Source organism: Orcinus orca, chromosome 10 (genome assembly GCF_937001465.1).
Source record: "Orcinus orca chromosome 10, mOrcOrc1.1, whole genome shotgun sequence".
Classification (NCBI taxonomy): Eukaryota; Metazoa; Chordata; class Mammalia; order Artiodactyla; family Delphinidae; genus Orcinus; species Orcinus orca.
Window position 1 is genome coordinate 46,098,809 of NC_064568.1, and position 26,990 is coordinate 46,125,798.

The 26,990-nt window shown below is 40.4% G+C and overlaps 1 protein-coding gene across 4 annotated transcripts in view; it reads right to left on the reverse strand.

The window, feature by feature from the left end:
* Positions 1-26,990, reverse strand: part of ANO10 (anoctamin 10) — a 209,954-nt gene that overhangs the window by 154,519 nt on the left and 28,445 nt on the right. For 3 of the 4 annotated variants that reach the window (XM_033402069.2, XM_033402068.2, XM_033402070.2), the window contains exons 7-11: positions 25,852-25,907; positions 23,400-23,474; positions 20,354-20,536; positions 9,206-9,397; positions 1,606-1,734 (exon numbers count right to left, since the gene is read on the reverse strand). In XM_033402069.2, the coding sequence (XP_033257960.1) occupies positions 1,606-1,734; positions 9,206-9,397; positions 20,354-20,536; positions 23,400-23,474; positions 25,852-25,907 (635 nt within the window). The remainder of the gene's footprint in view (positions 1-1,605; positions 1,735-9,205; positions 9,398-20,353; positions 20,537-23,399; positions 23,475-25,851; positions 25,908-26,990) is intronic. The other variant, XM_033402071.2, reaches the window with a different exon arrangement.

Consider the following 26,990-nt stretch of genomic DNA (forward strand, 5'->3'; position numbering starts at 1 on the left):
AGCCCGGGCTTTCTCCAGCTGCAGTGAGCGGGGGCTACTCTTCGTTGCAGTGTGTGGGCTTCTCATTGCGATGGCTTCTCTTGTTGCGGAGCACAGGCTCTAGGCGCATGGGCTTCAGTAGCTGTGGCATGCAGGCTCTAAAGCACAGGCTCAGTAATTGTGGCTTGCGGGCTCTAAAGCACAGGCTCAGTAGTTGTGGCGCACAGGCTTAGCTGCTCCGCGGCATGTGGGATCTTCCCGGACCAGGGCTCAAACTGGTGTCCCCTGCACTGGCAGGCGGATTCTTAACCACTGCACCACCAAGGAAACCCTCCACTTCTACTTTAACACCTACGGTTATAAGCACTGGAAAAGTCTCCTTATGGTAGATTAACTACCTGGTATTCTGGTCAGTCCCCTGTGAGTCTCATGATTAAGTGTAAGTCAGCCACAAAGCCTTATTAGCTCTGGATGTGCTGGCAAAGACAACTTCCAAGATCTGCAAAGTTAAGGGCCATATCTTAAATCAAGAAGATGCACTGTGAGCCTGGCCAGCTGGCCATCCCCTGTCTAAGGTACCTCTGTTTTGTTCTCTTACTGCCACAGGTAATAAATTGCCTTGCAAATCGCTCTCCAAAATCCTGTTCAACTCACAAAATTCAAAACAGACCTACTTTTATCTGCAAAGCCATTCTTTCCCTTCCTAGTTGCTGCTGTCTAAAATCATTCTCCAAAATGCATACTCTACATACAGCTTTTATCATGAACACAGATTCCTATCAAATACACTAAAAGAGCAAACAGAGCAAAGGAGAATATATTTCTTTAGCCACCATTAGAAATGTACAAGTTCACAATTCCATTTCTTACGGTCAGCCCTAAGTCCAGAATCACTGCTCTATGATCCTACTAAATTCTACTTTGACAAATCTCCACTACTGCTCTATTTTTTTAGTATCTAAAAATGAAAGATCACAATATTCCTGACAACTATAATCACTAGCAACAAAAAAATTCCTGCAAATTCTTCCATTTGCAAACTGGTTAGTGCTTAATTTTCAAGATGTTACGGTAATCCGTATTCAGAAACATGATAAACAAGACAAATATCTAAAAAGTACACAGACAGCCTACTTGTACTTGGTATGTGAAATTATGAGTCTTCCTACACGTTACAATTTGGAGTTTCAGAGTGTTTTGCAATGAATCCCACACCTATTGCAAATGAGACTTAAGTCATGATCAAAAAGCATTCTTAGGATTTATCTGCTTTAGAAAGTGGAAGTGACAGATTCCCTCACCCTCAAACAGACTGAAAAAAAACCCATTAGATCTATAGAATTCTATTTCAAATAGGATTTATCTCCTCAACGCTAGACAGGCCAGCACAAAGGCTGGAAAAATCAGTCCTGTTAGCACCATGGTGACTTTTTTGTAGTTGTCAATAACCAGGAATGGACAGCCTGGATCCTCATGTGTTCCTATTACCTGAGCCACTTTGCTTTCTTACCAGTAAATGCATGTCGCTAAACTGCCCATCACTGACAGCCAGGGACATCACTGCCTTAGAATAACACAGGCATCTGACGTAGAGACTATTTAAAACAGGTCTAAATGTTCACTTACCTCCACTGCTACTACGATCAAAATGAGGTCGGCTTTTGACTCTGGAAAGAGTGCATTCACTTGTGGTGACATTCCAATCAGAGCACAGTTAGTGACCACAGATATAACACTCATTGTTTCAAAAGCCAACTGAAAGAAAAAGAAAATGTGAAATTAAAGACCATAAGGACTGCTTCCATATTTCCTTATCCTTTTTCGTATTATCTAAAGTCTTTCCTTAGTTCTAAACATTCCAAGGACATGTACAACTTTTTCTCTATAATGCCATGATTTTCGTTAGCTCAAAAAAGCCATACTGTTAGAGGTATTTCAGTTACTTTTGGGTTGAATATCCCAAACAGTATGTCTATCTTCCCAAATGGAGGTGGCCAGGGACCTGAATTGGGAACACATCCAAGAAAAATACACTATTAAAGTTACTTGACTCTATGCATAGCTAAAGGGAATCTAGGGCCGCCAGAGAGAATGTTTCACATTCAAAAACAGTTAGGTATGATTTCAAATAGAATTCATTTCGTGAAACGGTCCTTCTACTTTGACAGACCACATACCACATCTGGTTCAGCCATACCCAAAGCACCAGCGATAATGATCCCTTCCTAGCGGCATTTACCGAATCACCTGTAGAACTTCAGAAAAACACAGATGCCAGGCCCCACTGAGACCTACTAAGTAGATTGAACCAGGGTCCCATGAAGGAAACTGGTGTGTATTACTGAGTATGGACTATGGAAACATTGTGACCATCGTTCTTTCTTTTCTTTCCCTCTTTCTCTCTTTCTTTCTTTCTTTTTATGTACAGCACTTGGTGATCACTACTTAATAACAATGTCTAATTCTAAGAAATACAATTAACTATTAGAAATATAGAAGCAAAACAAAACACGATTGGATCCAAACTTAATAAAATCTTGTCCCAGGAAGAATATCTACCATCTTATAATATTTTAGAAATCCTTTGTGTAATCTTCTTAGTTTTCCAGTTTTCTTTACAAAAAATCTACTCAGGACTTTATCTTAAAATAGCTTTAAATTTCTATTTATTGATTTATTATAAATTAGTTCAAAAATAAAATGTTATCAGTGTATAGGGAAGAGTCTCCTTGTCCCCTTTCTCCCCCTCGTCACCTCCTGTTCTCCCCATAAGATAATCACTATTATTAATTTCTTATGTATCTTTCCAGACACTGTATGCAAGTAAATATAAGCAAACCTGAACATATACTTTCTTACTCTTTTCTCAGCATAATACACATTGTCAAGCCCCTTGCTTTTGTCACTTAAAATGTCTTGGAGGATATTCCGTGTCAGTACTCAAAGATCTCCCTCATTCTTAAGTCGCAACGAAAGACTGAAGTCACAACTGCTTAAGTATTTCATTGCATCAATGTACCAAGGTTAATGTAACCATTTCCTTATTGCTTGCTATTACAAATAATGCTACAACTAGTAAACTTGCAAACATGTCATTTAAGAAGTGTGGAAGTGGGATAAGTTCCTGAAAGTGGACTAGTTGAGTCAAAGGTGCCACTGTGTTCATAATTTTGATAGATAAGACCAAGCTGAACTCCCCAGGGTTGACCAGTTCACTTTCCCATTGGCAGCACATGACAGTGTCTGGCTTCCTGCATTTTTAATACATTTCTAACTAAGCTTTTGGGTTTTTAAATATCACCTATACTGAGTTACAATTTACATAAAATAAATTGTACTCATTTATGGTATACACTTCATTAACTTTTGATAAGTGTATTTACCAGTGAAACCACCATCACAAATAGGATATTTCCATTTTCGCCAGAAGATTCCTGGCCCCAAGCAAACCACCCCTCACTTTATACCTGGTCCCAAGCAAACACTGATCTGTTTTTTTGTCACTATATATTAGTGACAAAAAGCAGAATGCAAACTGAAGGAAAAAGCAAAGAAAACAGGACACAAAAATGAGAAAAAAAATTATAAAAAAGATAAGAACAAATAGAACAAAGGAAAGAAAAAAAACAAGGAAAAAACAGAACAGCAAAAAAGTAACACAGAAATAGAAATATAAAAGAATTAAAAATGTATTTAAAAATTTTTACACTAAATAAAAAGTAAAAACAAATTTAAAAAACAGAAGAAAGGAACAAAACATAAAAAAAGAGTAATAATTATATTTTCCTGGGGTCTCAGCTGTCAGTGTCCTTCTCCCCACCGTGAGTCACAGCCAACCTTCACCTCCCCAGGAGGCCCTCCAAAACCCCTAAGTCAGTCTCTGGTCCCTCTGTGGGCACTGTGGGGGCAGCTCAGACTCTGACCTGGCCCAACTCCCATGCGTACTAGTCCCCAAAGTCCACAGCAACTAGAGCTAGACTGATTTCAGTTATGGGAACACTCGTCCATTCAGATATTCCAGACACAGGGTTTACCAAGCCAATTGCAGGGATTTAATCTGCGGTTTGTGCAGCTGCATGGAAAGGTTTTTGTTCCTCTTCCTTAGTCGCCCCGCCCCTGGGGCTCATCTGTGGTTTTAGCCCCACCTCTGCACATGGGCCATCCACAGGAGTCTGCTCCTGAGACCGCCCTGGAGCACTCATGTCTGCCCCGGTGAGGACAGGACGTGGAGGTGGCACAGCTGCCTGGTTTGCAGGGGCCCTGCTGGCGACAAGTGTATGGGAAAGCTGGCAGCCATGGGTGTGAGAGATCTGGCCCTAGTGGGAGCCTTTCCTAGCACCTGGCAGCTGGTTCAAGAAGGTCAGCCCTGGTGGGGTCTTTTCCTAGCACCTGGCAGCAGGCATGAGAAGGTCAGCTCTGGTGGGGGCTTTTCCTAGCACTTGGCGGGGCAGGGGGCCAGCGCATGGGGAGAGAGAGGCTTCAATGGTGGTTCCACCCCCTGCGCGTCACTTAACAGTGGCGCCTTGCTTCTATGGCAGTCTGGGTTTCCTCCACAAGCATTCCCAGTTGTGGATTACCTCTCTCCCATCCCCTCTGGCTGTCTCCTCGCAGCCAACAGCAGTCCTCCCCCTGGGTTTGTTCTCCAATCCCCACGTTCCAGCTCTCAGCCCCCGTGTGCACTGGTGGACTCACGTCCCAGTCTGGGATGCACAGGGCTGTGGCACGGACAATCTGTGTAGATCTTACTCTGTTCTGTCTGCCACAGACCAGCCGTTTCATGCTCCTCTGAGAGCCTCAGATGATCCCCTTCTGTCCCAACTAATTTCCTCATCGGTGAGGGGGCTTCTCCAGATACAGGAACCTCTCCTCTGCTTCAGCTCCTCCCCAAGTGCGCAGATCCCATCCTGCTTCCTCTCCTCTTCTTTTTCCCTTCTTTCTTTTGTCCTACCCAGTTATGTGGGGATCTTTCTTGCCCTTTCCAGTGTCCAAGGTCTTCTGCTAGTGTTCAGCCAGTGTTCTGTGAGAATTGTTCCATCTGTAGATGTATTTGTGATGCATTTGTGAAAAGAGATGAACTCCAAGTCCTCCTACTCCTCCACCATCTTGGGTTAGCAGCATACAGATTTTAACATTGTATGTTATCAGTAATTTATTCCTTTTTTACTGCCGAGTAGTGCTCCATTTTATGAATATACCATAATTATTTTTTTTATCCATTTACCTATTGACAGCAAGTTGGGTTGTTTCCAGTTTTGGACTACTGTGAATAAAGTTACTATGGACACTCCTGTGCAGTCTTTGTATGGACATATTCTTTCATTTCCCCTGGATTTCTAAGAGCAGAAGTGCTGGGTGGCATGGTAGCTGTATGTTGAACTTTTTTTACAAACTGCATTCTAGTTTTGTGACCATTATAGTACATCCTTATCAGCAATGTATGAGAGTTCCAGTTACTATACCTCATTGCCAACACTTGGCATCATCAGTCTTCTTAATTTTAAAACAGGTATACAGTGCTATTGCGTTGTGGTTTTCATGTGCATTTCCCTGGTAGCTAATTCTAAATATTTTCATGAGCTCATTGGCCATTTGTATATATTCTTTAGTGAAGCATTTCTTCAAATATTTTGTCCATGTTTTCATTTAATTGTATTATTATTGAGTTGGTGAGTCCTTCAGATAATCTGAATACAAATTCTTTGGCAGACAAATGTATTGTCAACATTTTCTCCCATTCTGTGTCTTGCCGTTTTTCCTCTTAACTTCTGAAGAGCAAACTACCCCTTGACACACACACTTTGGAGACTTAATTATCCCAAAACTATTGGTGGATGGTCAATAATTTTCTCCACTGAACTGACATTTCACCTATATCATATACTGAATTTCTGAACTTTTAATCCTGCTCCATTGGTTTGATTGTCTAATGATGCACCAGCACTACACTACTTTAACAACTGAGGTTATATAACAAGCTTTAATATGTAGGAAGGAGTGTCCCTGCCCTTATTCTTTAGAGTTTTCTTGCTATTCTATTGCATTTATTTTTCCCTGTGAACTTGACAATAAGTTTACCTAGTTAAAAGAAAAACTTCCATTAGGATAGTGCTACATTTATAAGCTTATTTGTAGATTAATTAATTTGTAAATTAATGGACAACTGATATATTTAGAATACTGAGTCTTCCTACATTAGTTAGCTATTGCTGTGTAACAAACCATCCCAAACTCTCTGGCTTAAAACAACAACCATTTACTTAGCTCATGATTCTGCAGGTAGACAATTTAGGCTGTGCTCACCTATGCAATTTTTCTGGTCTAGCTGACCTTGACTGGGCTTGCTCATGTACCTGTGATCAGCTAGTGGGTAAATTGGAGATATCATTGGCCTTACTATGCTAGTTAGAATTTCTAGTACTATATTCAGTAAAAGTAGTGACGGTGGACATTCTTGCATTGTTCTTAATCTTAGAAAGAAAGCATTCAATCTTTCACTAATAAGTATGGCGTTAGCTTTAAGTTTTTTTAAATAGATGCTCCTTATCAAGTTGGAGGTGACAGTATATTCTACTGTTGAGTAGAATGTTCTATAATATGGATTAGATTCATAATTTGATGGTGTTGTTGAGTTCATCAATAACCTTGATGATTTTTTATCCAGCGTTCTGTCAATTGTTGAGAAACGGATGTTGAAGTCTCTAACTGTAATTGTGGATTTATCTATTTCTCCTTTTAGTTCTATGTTTTTAGTTCACATATTTTACAACCTTGTTGTTTGCTGAATATATAAGATTTCTACATTGTCTTGATAATTTGACCCTTTTATCATCAAAGAATGTTCCTTTCTGGTAATTTTCTTTGCTCAGAAGTCTATTCTATATGATATTAATATAGCCACTCCTGCTTCCTTACAATTAATTTTTCCACATATATTTTTTCTACCCTCTTACTTTCAACCTGCTTAATCATGTTTAAATTGGGTTTCTTGTAGATGGCATATAGTTGAGTTATGCATTTTAATCCATTATGTCAATCTTTGTCTTTAACTCATGTCTTTAGACCCTTTACAGTTAATCAAAATATCGACTTAAGTCTGCCATTTCTTCGTTTTCTGTGTTTTCATTTCTCTGTTTTCTTCTTCTTGTCTTACTGTAGGTTACCTCAACATTTTTTTTTACTACATTTTGACTTAACTATGTTTTTGAGTGTATCTTTTAAACAATATAGCTTTTTAGAGGTTGTTCTATATATAGACATACACACACAAATATATATACTATATTTTATATGTGTGTGTATATATATGTATACATTCAGTCTACTTGTATCATTTAGTTTGAGTAAAATACAGAAATCTTACCTTCCTTTATCACTCCCCATTTATAATATAATTGTCATAATATTTTTCCTACATATACTTAGAACCATTAAATAGTGTTGTATTTTTTGGCTTCAACTGTCAAATATAACTCTAAAGACTCAGGAGTAAAAGGAAAATATATTGTTTTTACTTGTGTTTTTGTTTACCATGTTTTTGCTTCCTGACATTGTCCCTTTATCATTTCCTCAGTTTACAGAACTTTTAGTCATTCTTTTAGGATAGGTCTGCTAGCAAAAAATTCTCTTACTTTTCCTTCACTTGAGAGTGTCTTGATTTCCCCTTCCTTCCCAAAGGATATTTTCTCTGAATATAGGATTCTGTATTGACAGTATTTTTTAGCCTTGGAAAATATTGTGCCACTTTCTTCTGGCCTTCATGATTTCTGATGAGAAACTGGCTGTCATTCTAATTGTTTTTCCCCTATAGGTAAGAGGTCATTTCTCTCAGTGCTTTCAAGAATATTTTTCCTTGTCTTTAGTTTTCAGATGTTTAATTATGATGTGTTTTGGCATGAACTACTTTGTTTGGGGTTCACTTGGCTTCTTGAACCTATAGTTTTAGGTCTCTTGCCAAGTTTGAAAAGTTTTGGCCATTATTACTTCAAGTGCCTTTTCAGCCCTTCCTTCTTTCTCCTTTCCTTCTTGGACTCCAATAACAGGAATGTTAGATTTTGTTGTTGTTGTTATAGTCACACAGGTCTCTGAGGCTATATTTACTTCTTCAGTCTATTTTCTCTCTGTTGTTCAGATCAGGTAATTTCTATTTTTCTATTTTCCAGCTCCTGCTTCTTTCCTCTATCCCTTCCATTCTGCTACTGCACCCATTCACTGAGCTTTTTGTTTATTATATTTTCAACTTCTAAAATGTCCATTTGATTCTCCTTTGTGTCTATTTCTTTGCTGAGACGTTCTAAGTCTATTTTTTCATCTGTCTTAGGTGTGTTTGTAATTGCTTGTTGAAGCATTTTTACCGTGACTGCTTTAAAATCTTTGTCCAGTATTTCCAACACGTGTGTGTCATCTTGGTGGTGGCATCTGCTGATGGCCATTTTTTTCATTCAGTTTGGTATCATCCTGGTTCTTGGTATAATGAGTGATTTTTTAATAAAAACCTCGATACTGTAGGTGTTATAAGACTCCAGATTTTGTATAACCTTTTGTTTTAGTTGGTTCCTCTGATACCACTCCAGCAGGAGCCAATATCTTGTCACTAGCAGGTAGAGGCAGAAGTCCAGGTTCTCCACCTGGACACCACTGACACCCAAGGTAGGGAGTGGGGTCATTATTGCTGGAGAGGGGCAAGAGTTCTGGCTTCCCACTAGACTACTACTAATATCTCCTTTGATGGAGGGGTACAAGTCCCTCCTTTGTGCACTCATGTGGCCTCTTGGATGGTATTAAAAGTCTTGACTCTCCACTGGGCTTTCTCTGAGACCACCCTAGCAGGGATCTGAAAGGGAATCTCATTACTGCCAGGTAGGAGTGGAAGTGGAAGTCCAGGCTCCCCAGTAGAAGTCCAGTGTCAGTGATTTCTACTGACACTGCAGTGGGGAGGGCCTCATTAGTACCAGTGGGTACCAGAGGCCCAGCTGTCTACTCTCCAAGAAAACTGTCAAAGTTTCACATCTGAAAGGAGTCGTGGAGATTGTAGCTCATCCCCGCCCCCAACTTTAAAAACAAGGAAAGCATGGCCCAGAGAAAGTTAATGACCACCTGAAGTTCCACAGCTAGTTTGTGGCATGGCAAGGATAAAATCCAGTTTTCCCAAATCTCTCCATAGAGCTTTTTTTTAAATCACAATACCTCATTTTGTTTTTAAAGAAGTAATTTGTTATCAAATAATTACCTGCCATACACCAATACTGGCTGAAGGTTCTGAGAATGGGCGTTTGAAGACCCTGCACATTTTTAAGGCGTCTGAATTAACTTCAGTGAGATTATTTAGCACGGCGAAGGCAGCTGCCAGTGGGTAAACACAGGAGAAAAGGCTCACATAACCAAACTGCAGGAATAACTCCAAGTAATCATCAAAGGTGCCCTGAAAATGTAAAAAAGAAGAAAACAGGCATTGTTTTAACATCACTTAATAAGAACAGTCTTTTGCAATACTATTCAAGGCATGAGCATCTAGCCAAAAAAAAAAACTCAGAGTTTCTCCCAATTCCTTCTTCTCAACAACAGAATTTACTTAAATTCAAAGACAATTTTATATTAAAGTCCCTGAAATGCAGAATAAAAAAATGATTTAGCTGCTCATATCATGTCGAATCACTGGATTATTACCTTTTTTCCCCTAAGGTAAATAACAGCAAAGCTAAAGAAGTTTGCTCTTGACCAAGTAAAAAGAAATGATCCAGGATCATTATTAGAAATCTTACATGATGGTCCCTTCACATCATGGGTACCCCAGCATCTCAGCCCCTGACCCTCCATTAAAAAACTGATGGTGGTGATGCCAGCGAAACTGGCAGAGTAAGAACTTCCAGAAGTTTACATCTCCATGAAAGCAAACAACAAATGACAAAATTTGTCAAAAGCAACTTTTTCAGTACTCTGGAAATTAACTAAAGGCTTGCAGCATTCGGGGCAGAATTTAGTCAAGAATAACAGCTCAACCTTGTGGCATTTTAACTTACTCTAGTTTCATATCCTGCTCCCGAGTTCTGTAGCAGCCTCGAAAAATAATAGCATGCATTCCTGCGCCAGAGCGAGGAGAGTGGGGACACAGATCTTTGAAAGCCTCATTCCCAAAGGGAAATCATTATCTGACCTGGCTCTAGAAGACCCCACTCAAAAGCCTTGTCTCTATTTAACTGCACAGAGTCTTCCCAGCACTAAAGGCTCCTCCCCCAGGGATGTTAATTGAATGTTTTAACATCAGTCTGCTTCAGGTAAAGGGTAGCAGCTGGGGCAAACAACAGACTAGCCAGGGAGCCCAAGAGAAAAGGCTGAAGAATGAGATATCCACAGGGGGTTTGCAAAGCTCCCACATTTTACTGGGAATTGAGAAGATGAGGCACATGCAGAAGATCACACATAAGCTTAGGAAAGATCTGAGAAAGGTCTAAGATCTCACCTCTGACTGACCCTGAAGCTCTGCACAAGCAGAAAGTGAACGCTAGGGCAGAATTTTAAACTTCCTGGCTTAGTATTGAAGGCATGCCCTAACACAATAACAAAGACCTAACAGACATGTATAAAACACTCAATCCAATAGCAGAACACTCATTCTTCTCAAGTGTACATGGAACATTTTCCAGGATAGATAACATGTTAGGCCATAAAACACTTCTCAACAAATTTAAAAGGCTTAAAAATCATACAAAGTAACTTCTCTGACCACAATGGAATAAAACTGGAAATCAATAACAGAAGGAAATTTCGGAAATTCACATACTATGTGAAAATTGAGCAACACACTCCTAAAAAAACAATGAGTTAAAGAAGAAATCACAAGAAAAATTAGTAAATACTTTGAGGTAAATGAAACATACCAAAACTTAATAAGATACAGTGAAAGCAGTGCTCACAGGGAAATTTATGGCTGTAAATGCCTTTGTTAAAAAAGAAGAAAGATCTTAAAAAAACTGAAATTTTCATCTTAAGAAACCGGAAAAAGAAGAGTAATCTAAACCCAAAGCAAGCAGAAGGAAATAAATAATAAAGATTAGAGTGAAATAAATAAAATAAAGAATAGAAAAACAAAGAAGAGCAATAAAACCAGAATTCGGTTTTTTGAAATGATTGAGATCAACGAAAAATGACAAACCATTACCTAAACTGTGCAAGAAACTAAGAAAGACTCAAATTACTAAAATCAGGAATGAAAGAAGGGACATTACTATTGACCTTTAGGGTCAGTAAGGGGAAGGGGAAGAATTATAAGTAAGAAGAATTATGAACAATTTGAGACAGAAAGGAAGGGGCAGGGTGAAACCATTAAAAGACTGATACAACCATTAAGAGCAGGATACGACAAAAACTGGTTAGAACCTACTAGGCCCAAGATGGTGGAAGAGTCAACTTCCGTAGACCTTGAGCCTCATTATACACTCACTGTAATGCATTAGCATATGCTAAACAACACGCCCACAGGTGCCATGACAGTTCCAAGGCCGCCCATAAAAGGCCAAAAAGTGGGCAGTGCCCCAACTCCTGGAAATCCCTGCTGCTTCTCCAAGATAGCTACAACATTCCTCCCACTCATTAGCCTATGAAACTTCCCAGCCCATGAGAACTAACCATCACCACAACTCAGGGCTGCTCTTGCCTTCTGAGACAGCCTACACTCTTGTCTATGGAGTGTATATCTCTCTAAATAAACCTGCTTTCAGTTTACTATGGCTCCCTCTTGAATTCTTTCCTGTGTGAAGCCAAGGACCCTTACTTGGCAGCCTGCCCCAGGGACTCACTCGAGACCTGGGACATGACAACAATTATATGCCAAAAATAACATTAAATAACCTTGATGAAATGGGTAAATTCTTAGAATGACACAAACTATCAAAAGTGACTCGAGAAGAAACAGAACATCTAAACAGACCTAAAAAAAGTAAAAAGATTGAGTTAGCAATCAAAAAACTTTGCACAAAGAAAAACCCAGGCCCAGACAGTTCACTTGTGAATTCTCTCAAACACTAGAAGAAGAATACTAATTCTTCAAAGTCTTCCAAAAAGAACAAGAGGAAGAAACACTTCCCAACTCATTCTGTGTAGCCAGTACAACCTCAATAGCAAAACCAAAGACTTCATAAGAAAAATACAGACCAACACCCCTGAATAAAGATATAAAAATCCTCAACAAAATACTAGCAAGGTGGACCCAGCAGCAGAGTAAAAGGATTTTACACTGTGATCAAGTGGGATTTACCCCAGGATTGTAAGATTGGTTCAACATATAAATATTAGTCAATGTGAAACACCACATTAACAGTTTTATTGGTATACATGTATGCATGTATAAATATATTTAATCATCTCAATAGACACAGGAAAAACAAAGTACAACACCCTTTCATGATAAAAGCACTCAACGAATCATAGAGTAGTAAATCTTCCTGACCTTGGATTAAGCAATGGTTTCTCAGACACGACACCAAAGGCACAAGTTACAAAAAAGAGAGAAATTGAACGTCACCAAAATTTTAAACTTTTGTGGATCAAAGGACACCATCAAGAAAGTAAAAAGATAAACAACAGAATGGGAAGAAATATTTGCAAATCATATATCTGATAAGAAATTTATATTCAGAACACATGAAGAACTCTTGCAACTCAATAACAAAAGGGCAGATGACCCAATTTAAAAATGGGCAAAGAATGTGAATATATATTTCCCCAAAGAAGAGATACAAATGGCCAAAAATCACATGAAAAGATGAACAATATATTTAGGCATTAGGAAAATCCAAAGTAAACCCACAATGAAATACTACTTTACACCTACTAGGATAGCTATCATTTAAAAAAAAAAAAAAAAAAGTGAGGCTGTGGGAAAAAATGGGACCCCACTCGTGGCTAGTTGGAATATAGAATCACCACCACTTTTGAAAATAGTCTGGCAGTTCCTTAAAGTTAAACGTTGAGTTAACATACGACCTAGCATATGGCAACATGTGTTCATACAAAAACTTGTACAAAAATGTTCACAATAGCATTATTCATAATAGCCAAAAAGTGGAAACAATCCAAATGTCTACCAGCTGATTAATGGATACACAATACGTAGTGTATCCATACAATGGAATATTATTCAACCACAAAAAAAGGAATGGGGTACTGGCACATGGTACAGCGTGAATAAACGTTAAAAGCATTATGCTTAGAGAAAGAAGCCGGACACAAAAGGCCACCTATTATATGATTTCATTTATATGAAATGCAGAGAACAGGTAAATCCACAGAATGTAGATTAGTGATTGCCAGACTAGGGGAAGATGTTACTGCTAATGGGTATGGGGAGTTTGGGGGTCGATGATGAAAATGTTCTGGAATTAGATAGTGGTCATGATTGTACCACCTTGTGAGTTTACTAAAAACCTCTAAATTGTACATTTTTAAATGGTTAATTTTATGGTATGTGAATTATTACCTCAACTTTTTAAAGAAGTTAAAAAAAAAAGCTGTTAGTAACAAGGAAGCTCCCCAGAATAGCCCTAGTGGAAGTAGCAGACACATCAGAGGCAAAAAAGAAAAAGGAGTCCACGGAAGAAAAGGGGGAAACCAGGAAAGCATGACGAAATCCCTCTGAAACTATATTTAAAAACCTTTCTGATGTGCTTTAAAAGGTTTAGTCCAAAGGAAGAAAGGAGCAAAAGTCATTACATACCCTTGATTTGTAGGTAAGAGATATAAACGGTAAGAGGTGAGTTCCTTCGTGATCTTTAATAACTGGAAAAAGGCGCCTGCATTGAAATGGGATGCCTGGTCATTGGTGACTCTGACTTGTCACCTGAGTAACTCCTTGACTGGACCCAACGGCCTGCTGCTCACAGCCTGATCCAAGAGGGGCTGGGCAGCACTCTATGTGGTGCAGTGATTGGGTGAGGGAGCCACAGGCACCCACTTCCAGCATCCTCAGGCGCTCTCATGATCATCCAGTGCACATGCAACAACAGTTTCAGTTTAAGAAGACTATTCATCATAATATTTTAAAGCAACATGAATATTTTAAATTAATAATTATAATTAGCATTACTGCATCTCAGAGTCAGTCTTGCACCGAGATAGGCATATTAGGCTCAGTAGCTGAGAGCTTTAGTATAAGTCAGATTCTACTTCTAGTTGGTTTCCTTTTTTATTTTATATTTTACTAAAATAGAAAAACACTCAAACATAATTACAGAGTACTGGGGATGGCAGGAAGTGCTTCTTCCAGACGCTCTGGGTATTTGGATGAAGTGTGAACCCAGGGGTTTTGAGTGAGTTTCACTGGCTGTTTGCAAGGCCTGCCAAAGAGCAATGCCAAACACATGTGCTTTGGGAGCTGGCAGGTTGACGCTCAGCTGGGGGTTCAGTGGTGAGCAGTTTCTAAACAACTCTTTGGTTGCATTTGGCTCCAGAAAGAATGTCCTTATGTGTGCTGCAGCATACGGATGTGATTTTTAAATATGCCCAGCAATATGGCATCGATTTACTTCTCTGAAGAGTGAAGAAATCAACAGTGAAACTCTTAGCAATCAAGCCATTTTTACCCCAATTCGATCTTAAGAAATCCTGATAGCCTATGCTCAGCTTTCAAAATTGTGTTGTTTCAGCTCATGAAATAAAAGGGTGAGCCTCTGCAGAGATGTGTAGACAGTTTCTCTCAGATGTAGCAGGTGCAGCCTCCAGAAGCCACGCAAAGGTCTTCCTGGCCTTTTTAGCATCCAGCACCCAGGGAGCCCCTCCCCCCCATTCTGTGTTCCCACCTCACAAGCGGATTCAGAGTGTAGAATTTACATGGTAATTCTATCAGTACTTTCACACTTCTGAGCACTTTGGGGTCAGTCAATTCAGCAAACCAGGGACGTAATCCAACAGCAAGAGGGAAAAAAAAATGCAATTTTAACAAAGTAAACAATCACATACTAAAAAACACATTAAACAAGACAATCTACCCCAATAGCTGCAAGTTAGAAAACACCAACTTACTAAGATGATTCTAAGAATGTACGAACACAAAGTTTCAGGCTCCAGGGGATCCATCCCACTGGCCCCTCACACCATCCCTGGAGAAACATCACGTCTCAGAGTTCCGCATGATGAGTATGTGAGGAGGATAAAGTACAGGATGAGGGCAACAAGCAGCACACAGACAGCAGGGGCTGGGCTGCTCTTTTCCTAAAACTGTTCTTTATGCAGCATTACACTGAGCACCCGCTGAATGCCAGGCTCTGCATTAGCAACAGAGTTTTGCACGATAAATAACACAGGGACCCTATCCCAGTGACTGAGAAAGGAAAATTACTAGCAAATGGCACAAACCCTAAACAAAATATTAGCATATTCAACATAACAATGTAGATAAAAAATACTGAACAAGTGAAGTTAATCATTTAAATGCAAACATGGTGCTCCATTAGGAAACTTACAAATATAAATGAAAATATTAATTAAAGGCGATAACATGATGATCGCAACAGAAGCAAAAAAAATAATTTTTGATAAAATTCAACATCATCCACAATAAAAACTCTTCCCAAATAAGGAAGAGAAAAAAAACATTCTTAAACTGATAAAAAGTTACCTACCAAAAACACGGAACAAACATAATACTCAACGGTTAGAAAAAAAAAAAATCAGGAACAAGATAAAGATTCCTGTTATAACTACTTCTGTCCAAATTGTACTGAACATATTAGTGAGCCAAATAAATAAATAATAAAAAGTATAAGGACTGCAGGAAGAAACAAAATGGCCATTAGTGAGGTGGGTGGGGAAGGGAAGGACTGAGAGTTTGGGATTAGCAGACGCAAACTATTACATATAGGATGAATAAAGAAGGTCCTACTGTGTGGCATAGGGAACTATATTCAATACCCTGTGATAAACCATAATGGAAAAGAATATGAAAAAATATATATATATAACTGAATCACTTTGCTATACAGTAGAAATTAACACAACATTATAGATCAACTATACTTCAATAAAATAAAAATTAAAAAATAGCCTTTTTTGGGGCTTCCCTGGTGGCTCAGTGGTTGAGAGTCCGCCTGCCGTTGCAGGGGACACGGGTTCGTGCCCCGGTCCGGGAGGATCCCACATGCCGCAGAGTGGCTGGGCCCGTGAGCCATGGCCGCTGAGCCTGTGCGTCCGGAGGCTGTGCTCCACCACGGGAGAGGCCACAACAGTGAGAGGCCCGCATACTGCCAAAAAAAAAAAAAAAATAGCCTTTTTTGGCCACACCATGTAGCATGCAAGATCTTAGTTCTCCGACCAGGGATTGAATCCGTGCCCCCTGCAGTCAAAGCACAGAGTCTTAACCACTGGACCACCAGGGAAATCCCTAGCCATTATTCATTTGTAGGTGAAATAACTGTCTACATAGAAAACCTAATAAAAACCAAAAAAACAGGAGAATTCAGCAGTTTCTGGATAAAAAATACAAAAACCAACAACATTCCTATACGCCAGCAACAAATGATTAGAAACTATTTATAAAGAGCTACCATTTATAGGGAATAGGATAGTCTCAAAGAATCTACCACAGATAACCTATTCAACACAAAGTGAAAAAGAACCTTTGCAAACTGTCACCCAGTCAATCACAAGGGTCAACCTGCCATCAATGCGTCCTGATGGGGTACAATGGAGGTGTACCTCCAAAACTGCTGAACTTGAATCTTAGGGAGTAACAAATGGGACAAATCCACTTCACGAAAGCTAATGCTCTGAAAAACAAAAACGAGTGGGAATTATTCTAGATCTGTAAACTTTCAGGTCTCCAAAGCCCTAAACTCTTTAAAATCACTGAGGGCACCAAAGACTTTTTGTTCATGGGAGTTATTATACCTAGTGTTATTTACTGTGTTAGAAATTAAAACTCAGAACTTAAAAAATATTTCTCATTGATTCATTTCAATAATAAAAAGCATATTAACATTAATAAAATATTGTTTGAAAAATCATTATGTTTTCCAAAACAAAAAATGTCTAGTGCGGTGAGCGGCGCTCAATTACGTTTTTGGCAAACCTCGTCAATGTCTAGCTCACTAGAGGTCAGCTCATTTGCTGTGTGGCAACATGCTGCTCTAGTTGGAATACTGATCATGAAAATTCAGCCTCACGCAGCTATGCGGTTGCACGTGAACTGTTCGCAGGAACGGAACAGCAGCGCACAGTGAGATCAGAGGGGCTATACAGCCCTGGCCCTGTGGCTGGAGAAACAGGGTCGGGAGACCCCAGTGGATCACCCCTGGTGGAGACATTATGGAGAATGTCTTTTTCTTCATACTCTGTTCTACGTTTTCCAAGTTTTCTACAGTAAGTAAGCAAGTATGACTTTTTAGAATCAAGGTTTTTAAGTCTCAAACTGCTTTTCCCCAAAGCTTGGCAACATTGTTTTAGATTCATATATAGCACTCAGGATGCGATTACAGAAAATACAATTTTAAGCTCATTGGCTTCAGTGAGGAGAAAAATATACCCGGAGGGAAGGATGAGTGCATAGCAAACAATGATCTAGAACAAATGTGCCCCCAAAGCATCTCCCCCTTTCCAAATATATGGGGAGAGTTGAAATAGAAAATAACCTGATGTCATTTCCACGAAGAGAGTAAAGGAGGAACTTGTAGGAGATGAGGAGGGAAAAACAGTCAGATAACGCGGGGCCCCGCAAGCAAGTTAAGTTACTAAGGAGAGGCACTCACTGTTAACCCCAGCATTCACACACAGACCCAGGGCCTGTGAGAGAAATTAATATACCATTTCCTTAACTTCATATCAGAGAGCCCATGCTGAATAATAGACTGAAGAGAAAAGCAAAGTCTTGAATCTTGTTTCTGATTTAGTCACCAGGTGATTAATAACACAGAGCTTCGGACTTCCCTGGTGGCGCAGTAGTTAAGAACACGCCTGCCAACGCAGGGGACACGGGTTCGAGCCCTGGTCCGGGAAGATTCCACCTGCCATGGAGCGACTAAGCCTGTGCGCCACAACTACTGAGCCTGCGCTCTAGAGCCCGCGAGCCACAACTGCTGAGCCCGCACACCTAGAGCCCGTGCTCCACAACAAGAGAAGCCACCGCAATGAGAAGCCCGCGTACCACAACGAACAGTAGCCCCTGCTCACCGCAACTAGAGAAAGCCCGTGCACAGCAATGAAGACCCAACACAGCAAAATATAAATAAATAAAATTAATAAATTAAAGAAAATAACACAGAGCTTCAACTGCCTATTATTAACGTGAGAAAAGCAGTGCCTGCCTTACCTTCCTTTATAAACGTATTATCGGATATCATGAAATATCAAAAAGGTAAGATGTAAGATTTTGTCAGCATACAGTTCTTAGATGAATTAAAACAGCTTTGTGAAGGGCATATTGTCTGTATTACTGTGTACCATTCGCTGAGCCTGAGGAAAGGGGGAGGAACTGGTCTGGAGAAGACTGCGAGCTTGGCTCTGGTCACTTTAGGGGACGATGCTGTCTGCCCAAACGATTCAGAGATAAAGAAGAGTTGAGAGCGGGTAGAGAAGAGGGATGTAGAGATGACAATATGGAGAAGAATTATTTCAAGAAATTGGCAGGGGCAGGAAAGAGACAGGACAAAAATAGCAGAGGACGTGAGAGGTTTGCTTGCTTTGAAACAGGAAGGGGAGAAGGGGGAATCAGGAAACCCGGGAGCTCCAGGTGGGCCTGGGGCAATGAGAGAGGGGATGGAATAAAGAACTCGGGGGAAAGAATGGTGGTTTAGTTTCTGTGAGAAAATGAAGGGAAAAAATAAATATGGCCCAAAATACTACCCCCCAGAACAAGCGAGGAAAGGCTTCTGACACTATGTGAATTAGACTGACTTGTAACCCACAGTAGGCCAGCACTCGACCAACGCAGGCAAGGCGGCTGCACGTTGCGCCCAAGTGCTGTTTTCTTTAACTCTTAACTGCCTGCGTGTGTGTTTCTCTGATACTTCATGTATAAACAGTGCTGCTGGTCGAGATATGCTGTAAGTTTATACCCTGAATCATCTTCTCCCCCAAACACAGCAATAATAGAAAATGCTAGTGCATATATGTTTATTTTAATCAAAAGAATATCATCACTCAAAAACAAAAAAATCAGCCGCCCAAGCGAGAAACGGAACAAAGTGCAAGACAGTAATCAGAAGCTTGGCCAGGCTTCCGTCCACAGGCTGGGCACGGTGGCCAGGATCTGAATCCTTCAGGCAGGGGAACCAAAGGCACACCACTCCTCTAGCGTGTATCTGGAAGCAGGTTGTTTGAGCAAAACCACGGGTGAGAACAGTGGCCCCTACCCTTGAAGGGGCCTGAAAAAAGCCACAGCTGCTGCCCTGGAACTACAGCTTGGGTCAACAGCATGCTACCTGCTGGCTCTGCAGAATCTCCACCATCACCACAAGATGGGATGCGAGCTCTGGGCTACAAACTCCTGGTTCTGAACTAGGGGGTGGGGCAGGGGGGACTGCAAAAATAAGACAGAGAAGCGAGCAGGGAGAGAGAGAGAGAGAGAGAATAAACTGCTCAAGATAAACATACAAACTAAAATTCTTAGGCATACAAGAAAAACTATGAAAGTCAGCCAAGAAATTCAGTCATCAGGAGACTCATTCATTTGTGATGAAAACCAAGACTAGTAAAGTTTAACAATAATGGACCCTCACTAAAGGATCTATTTCACTAAGAAGAATATCACACCCAGAAGGAAGGGACAGGATATAAGAAACAATGACCTAAAGCAAACATGACCCCAACACCTGACCCCCTCAAAAGAGATATACTGAATGTAGGCAGAGCTCAGTAAACATTTGCTGAATACATGTTTAGGTTTAAGAACCTCCAATGACCTACTTGGAGTTCCTAAAAATAATTCAGAAATTCTCTGTCTTAAAAGAACTATTTTATATTTACTACAGCACTATTTAAACTATATTATAAATTAATCTTCAGATTGGCATTCCATTTTTAACGATGGGCTTCAATTTTTTTCTTTGAGTTTAAAGTGTCCAGAGCAAACAATGGCTCCACAGCCACCTCACCTCTCCCTTGCTCTGCCACCTATGAAACATTCCCACCACCCTCAGCAGAGTAGTCTCGAAATTCACCGGACTCACCCTTTGGATGTTAGGCATAACTTCCGGTTCAAGATAGCAGCATTTTGATACACAGTTCCATCTTTTTAACTTTAAAGTAGTTCATGGTAAGGAAACTGGCTGGAAAGCACTTACAAAATAGTCACACCTGAGACAATGAGTGGCTACTTATTTGTTGTATACAGTCTGGACATGACTGTTATTCACTTTCAATCAATGTTTAACTCAGCAATATTCAAACTTACCAAGTAAGTTCCCATTTCCTTTTCCAGAACCACCTGTTCATATAATGTAGCATCGATGTCTGCCTTTAAAGCCTGCACCTTCTTCTTTACCTTCACATGCTGCTTCTTTTGGAGCCAGTAAGGAAGAAGAGATTCTACAATTTGGTTAAAGATCTGGGAGGTAATCAGGAGAGTAGCCAAGCTCTAAAGAGAAGCACATAAATGATACTTGGCGACGTGGCTTAACAAAACCAAAGCATGTGTATAATTATGCAGTTAAAAAAAAGAATCTTCAACAAATAGTATACTATTATGTTATAAAAACTAGTATTGGAAAAGCTAGGTGTTAGAATGATGTTTCTAATTTATTGTTTTCTTTCACAGGAAAGACAGACTAAAATACAAAAATATTATAATACAAATAAGATTATAATAAAAAACTGGTTATGAGTCGGTAGGAGAACAAATTAACTTGAAATTGTGTTTTTTATTATCTCATCCTGGCTGCAACATGTGAGTCTAAATGATGTCACCAACTTTGAATAAAGTTTAGCCACAACTTATTATTATAAAATTAATATATCCTCCCTCACTGTAGAAAAACTTAAAAGATAGAAAAACAGTCACCCTTAATTCCACAACCATGTCAGAACCACTACTAACATTCTAAATATATTTTTTTAATTAATTTATTTATTTTTTGTCTGCACTGGGTCTTTGTTGCTGTGCGCAGGCTCTCTCTAGTTCAGGCGAGTGGGGGGCTACTTTTCGTTGCAGTACACGGGCTTCTGGCTGCAGTGGCTTCTCTTGCTGCGGAGCACGGGCTCTAGGCGCGCGGGCTTCAGTAGTTGTGGCTCGCGGGCTCTGGAGCGCAGGCTCAGTTGTTGTGGTGCACGGGCTTAGCTGCTCCTTGGCATGTGGGATCCTCCCAGACTGGGGATCGAACCCGTGTCCCCTGCATTGGCAGGCGGATTCCTGACCACTGCACCACCAGGGAAGTCCCCTAAATATTTCTTTATAATCATATGTAAAAATAAAAGTAGAATCATCCTATATATAAACAGCTTTGTAGATTTCTTTTCTCACTTACTATACTGTGAGCACTTTCCCATGTCATGAATAATTCTTTTTTACTTAGCTCATGCACTGTTGTTGAATGTAAGTATTATTCCCAACCCTGACTATCATAAATGCTGCCCCTTACCTACGTACATGAATCTTCGCCCCACCTCTGATGATTTACTAGGGACGGATTAACGTTCTTGGCAAAGTTGCCCAAGTAGTTTCCAGAGGTACTGTGTCAATTTCCACTTTCCCCAGATAGGCATCAGTGTTTTCATCACAAACCACCTTAGCTGATATTAAAATTCTATGTTTTTAAAAAAAAAAAAAAAATTCTATGTTTTAAAGAGACTTCCCCCAACCCCCTGTCCCCTGTTAAATAAAGGAGACTCTCTAAAGTATAAGAAATGAGGAGTCATACCCCACTAATACAATAATGGTGAGATTGGAAAAGGTATGTACATCTAACCTATCTATTTCAAATGTAGTATTTTCAAAAATAATTTTTTAAATACTAAGAACACAATATTTAATTTTACTTTTATGCAAGCTCTTAGAACCGTAACTACAAAATCTTTTAACTTTCTCTGTTATACAAATTTTTAAATTCCTTGAAAAATGATCCCAAGCTCTCATATAAAGATTAAGAAGCCTAGGCTTTGAGATTCTGCTAACAATCACAGTATATTAAAACCAGGAAGGAAGAGCCCTTACTGGTAGTTGGCTCAAGTATAAAAAAGAGAAATTAGAAGGCAATAATTTAATTTATTATTCACTAATATCATGTGATCCACTAATATCATGTGATCCAGAAATGGTAACACAGCAAAATATGTCATCTTTCTTAAACATTTCAGAAACAATACAGCAGTGCATAGGATCTGCTGGTCTCTAAAGTTTAACAACTTATTAATTTAAAAATGAAATGTGTGGGAGTTCCCTGGTGGCACAGTGGTTAAGAATCCGCCTACCAATGCAGGGGACACGGATCCCATTTGACCCCATCTCCCCTGGTCCAGGAAGATCCCACATGCCACAGAGCAACTAAGCCCATGTGCCACAACTACTGAAGCCCACACGCCTAGAGCCCGTGCTCCACAACAAGAGAAGCCACTGCAATGAGAAGCCCATGCACTGCAACGAAGAGTAGCCCCCGCTCGCCGCAACTAGAGAAAGCCCGTGCGTGGCAACGAAGACCCAACACAGCTAAAAATAAATAAATAAAATAAATAAGTCTATTAAAAAACAAAAAAAAGAATCCACCTGCCAATGCAGGGGGCATAGGTTTGATCCCTGGGCTGGGAAGATCCCACATGCCGCAGAGCAACTAAGCCCGTGCGCCACAACTACTGAGCTTGCGCTCTAGAGCCAGAGAGACACAACTACTGAGCCCGTGCACCACAACTACTGAAACCCACACACTCTAGGGTCCAAGTGTCGCAACTACTGAGCCCACGTGCTACAACTACTGAAGCCCACACACCTAGAGCCTGTGCTCTGCGACGAGAGGCCACCGCGATGAGAAGCCTGCGTGCTGCAACGAAGGGTAGCCCCCACTCACCACAACGAGAGAAAGCCCGCACGCAGCAATGAAGACCCAATGCAGCCAAAAATAATAAAATTAAATTAAATTTTAAAAAAAAAGAAATGTGAAAGAACTATTTAAGGTTATACCATTACCTGAGACACACACAGAAGTTCAATTAATGAATCCATTTTGCTGTTAAAATTGCTTTTACAAGTTTTGATATGAACTCTATATTTGATTTTGTGCTCTACGTGATTTATTTTGTAAGCTGGTTAGCTTCAACAAATTTCTTTCCAGTTGAGTATAATACACGGTGCAATTGCTAATGGTTGTTTATTTAGAACTGGGCTTAGAAGTACACAAAATTTAATAATTTTATTTATAAAGATAGTAATGGGAAGACAATTACATTACCTGAATATAGGAAACCACCTCTAAAACCTAAAAAATGGATACCTTTCTGTTTTTCACACTCACCTGACGCAAAAGCTTCATATCCCTCAGGACAAAGGCAATGTAGAAGAGTGAGGCAAAGCAATTTAAAAAGTTGAACTGCAAAAACAAAAAAAGATAGCAATATTTAATACTGCATCACAGTACTTCATTACAACTGTAAAAATCGCATTTAAGAAACGTAATGAGGGACTTCCGGTCCAGAGAAGGTGGCTTGGACGTGTTTCTCCTACTCCCCCTCGCTAAGCACATCTATGAACTTGAAATATCGCGAGAGGCAACCAAAGGAGAGCTCTGAAAGGTGCTAAGAGGGAAAAGATCAGGTTTGGGACCCCAGGGCTGAAGGAACAACACAGCACCAGCGCATCTTACATCCCTACTACTTTCTTACAAAAGAGAGTGTCCAAGGCCCAGCATCTCCCACCCCCAACCTAGTAACCCAGGCAGCAGGGAGACACATTCCTGCCCACCCCGCTCAGAATAGGAGTCCTGACAACAGGCAAGCCCAGCAGCACTAACAGGGAGACTGACGAGGACCCCCACTAACAATAAGCTGTGAGGGGATGTGCTCTCCTTCCCTTCCGCCCTGCCACTCCCCTGCCCCACGGAGAGATGCCGGGTGGGGTGGCCAGGCAGCACCAGAAAGGAGGGCCCTGCCCCAACAAGCAGTCCAGCCCCAGAAGTCTCTCTGTGCCAAGGGACCTGAGATCCCCCCGCCCCCTAGAGAGACACCTAGCTAGCCGAGGGCCACTAGCAAGAGAGATCAGCCAGAACAACCAGCCTGGCCCGGGCAGCATCTTTGCCACCATGGGCCTGAGACTGCCCTGCCCAGACACGTGGTTCAGGGGTAGGGGTGCAGGGAGTGGGGTGGAGATCCCACCACAACAGGTGCCATTTCTCCAAGTAGTTCCCCTGCTCAAGAGCCTGCAATCGCCCCCAGGACTGATGGGTTTCCTTCCTGTGCCCCAGCCACACGCTGGCTACCTCCTCCTGTGCAGCATCACTTTCCGAGACAAAAGACTGCTCTGTGCACAGTATGAGCACTTCATTAGTGAGGGAAGGGGGAGTCACTGGAGAGAATGAGCAGTAACACAATGTGGCCACAGGGTAGGGGGAGGTAGGCGTAGGGATGGGGGTGCTGAGTTAGAGTAGAAGTTGAAAACCAAAAGCTCGGAAGGCTGAGAAACGCTCTCCGCACGAGATTGAAAAGGAAGGGAGAGACCTAGCACACACAGTGGAGGATGAACAGACTCTAAGGGATGAGTCTCTTTACAAGACAGTCACCTGACATTGTATCTGGCACCATCAGAGAATAATCAAGTCTAACAAATAACTAAATTCTTTAAGACAAATGGAGTGTTTTACCTCTGAGGGCAAAAGCTCCACATTGGGATCTTTCTGAATGAAGCTTTTAATGCATTACACATTCCCCTGCTTGTTTTCTCACACAGAGAACACTGAACGGAGCATCCTTGCTGACTCAGCACCAACATTTTGAATATAAATTATTTTACACGGCTAGAGTGAGGCCTTCGGAGCCTTTTTAGATGTGGATGGCCGCTTGCCCCTTTTCTCATGTCCAAATTGCTGAAATTGTTGAATTCTCATTACCTATTTATGAGAATTTTCCATTTCCTTCCGGGCTCTTGCCTCTATAAATTTACCTACTTCCAGAAACCTAATCACCTTCCTAATGGTGGTTTTTCGTCCTTTAAGGATGGAAAAACGAGATAAACAAGCCTCTCAGAATGACTCCTACAGCTGGAACAAAGGCTCTTTCTAAGCGAGGGCCTGGGAGAAAAGTACATGGACTGGGTTAAGTCAATTCCAGTGGATAGTTCAGAGGACTCCTTATGCACTCTTTCTTGATTCTCAGCTATGTTACAGACGACTCAGGTAATCTCCAGATAAACAAGGTGATTTCAGGCTGCTACCTCTTTGTTATTTCTAATAATGGTGGGAAGAGGCATAATGTGTGCGCTTTAAACAAACAGCAAGCAGGTTACACAGCGCCTTTCCTCCATCCCTTTCCTCCTACTCTTCAAAACATGCTGGGAACCTCTTGGACTTTGGAAATTTCTTAGACAAAATTTAAAAAAAATAGTAATTTAATGCTCCATCACTAAACAGAAGGTGGATAACTGGAAGGATTGTTGAATAATGAAACATTCAAACCCAAGTCACCAAAAGGAAAATAACAGAAACATGTCTATAAAGTAGTTTTTTTAAATAATTGGAAATTGGCTATAATACTAATTTCTACATTTAAAGTCTTATACCATGTGCACATTTGTAATAAGACTGTTGAACGTTCCTGTAAACACACATTAATCGATCCTTGCCTACTTGGACAAAGTATATTAACTACCTGATACCTTAAATCAGAATCAAGTCTTCATATTTATACTCCTAAATATTAAGTACTATGTGTTAGTTTCAAAAGTACAATGGACTTGTATATAAAAGATCTACTTACCACTAACACTTTCAGAATTAGGTGATTCTGGTAGGCAGATTCCAATCTGTGATTCTCTAAAATATGAAAAAGGAGAGGTAATGTCTCTCAGGTAAGAAAGCAGAACGGGAGCATTGTCATGAAGTAAAGTGAGACTGTGCTGAGGGCAGAGATGTTCAAAAACAGAGCCTCAGTCAGTAAACGTGGCAGGCTACTGCTTACCGCCAAGAACATCAAACAAAAAAGAAACTAAATTTAAGACACATTTTTCAAGATACTGCCATGGCACCGTGGTCCAAAATTATTTTTTAAATATTACTGCAATAAAGAAATGCAGTAAGTGTTGGCAAATGATCCCACAGATACCAGAAAAAGACCCTGTATCCGTGGTAATAGTAAAACTGAGAACCATCTCTAAAGAGTAGGGCAATAAATAAAGTTTATAAGGATTAACTTCAAAGGAAACTCAAATTTCCACCCTAAGAAAAGGAGACACTGTGCAGGTCCCAAGACAGCAGGGCAAAAGGACAAAAAAGGAAGATTCTGAACAGAAGTATCACCTTGCACAGAGAGGCAATGTTAGGCTGACCTGGATTTGAACCTCAACTCAGCCACTATCTGACCTTGGGCAAGTCACTTAACCTCCTGACACTCAGCCTCCTTGCCTACAAAACAGGGCTGCCACCACCCTCCTCCCAGGGTCACCGTCAGGATTACAAATACTACCAAACCCCAGCATCAGCTCAAGGAAAGCACTAAATAAATGGTAGCTGTTGTTATATGACTAATAAAAAGAATTTAAAATACCTTTCTGGTCCATGAAGTTAAGGCCTAGACTTCTTCCTAGGGCTTCATATAGCCTATTTATTTGCTTGAATGAATAAATTAATTAATGAGTGAATGGCCCATCAAGACCTTTTTAAAACTATAACCAGGTTCCTCTTTTACTACAGAGACAAACAAGAACACCTGCCTTCACTGAGTTCAATGGCAGGCCCCACACAACTACACAACTGGTTTTCAGATCCCAGACATAGTTCTTTCAGCCAGAGTATTGTGGAGATAATTCAACTGATTTTATCCTTAGCATAAAACACGATATAGTATTAGGAGCACAGGTTGGACTAGCCTGGGTCTACCATTTGTTGTCTAAACTTTGT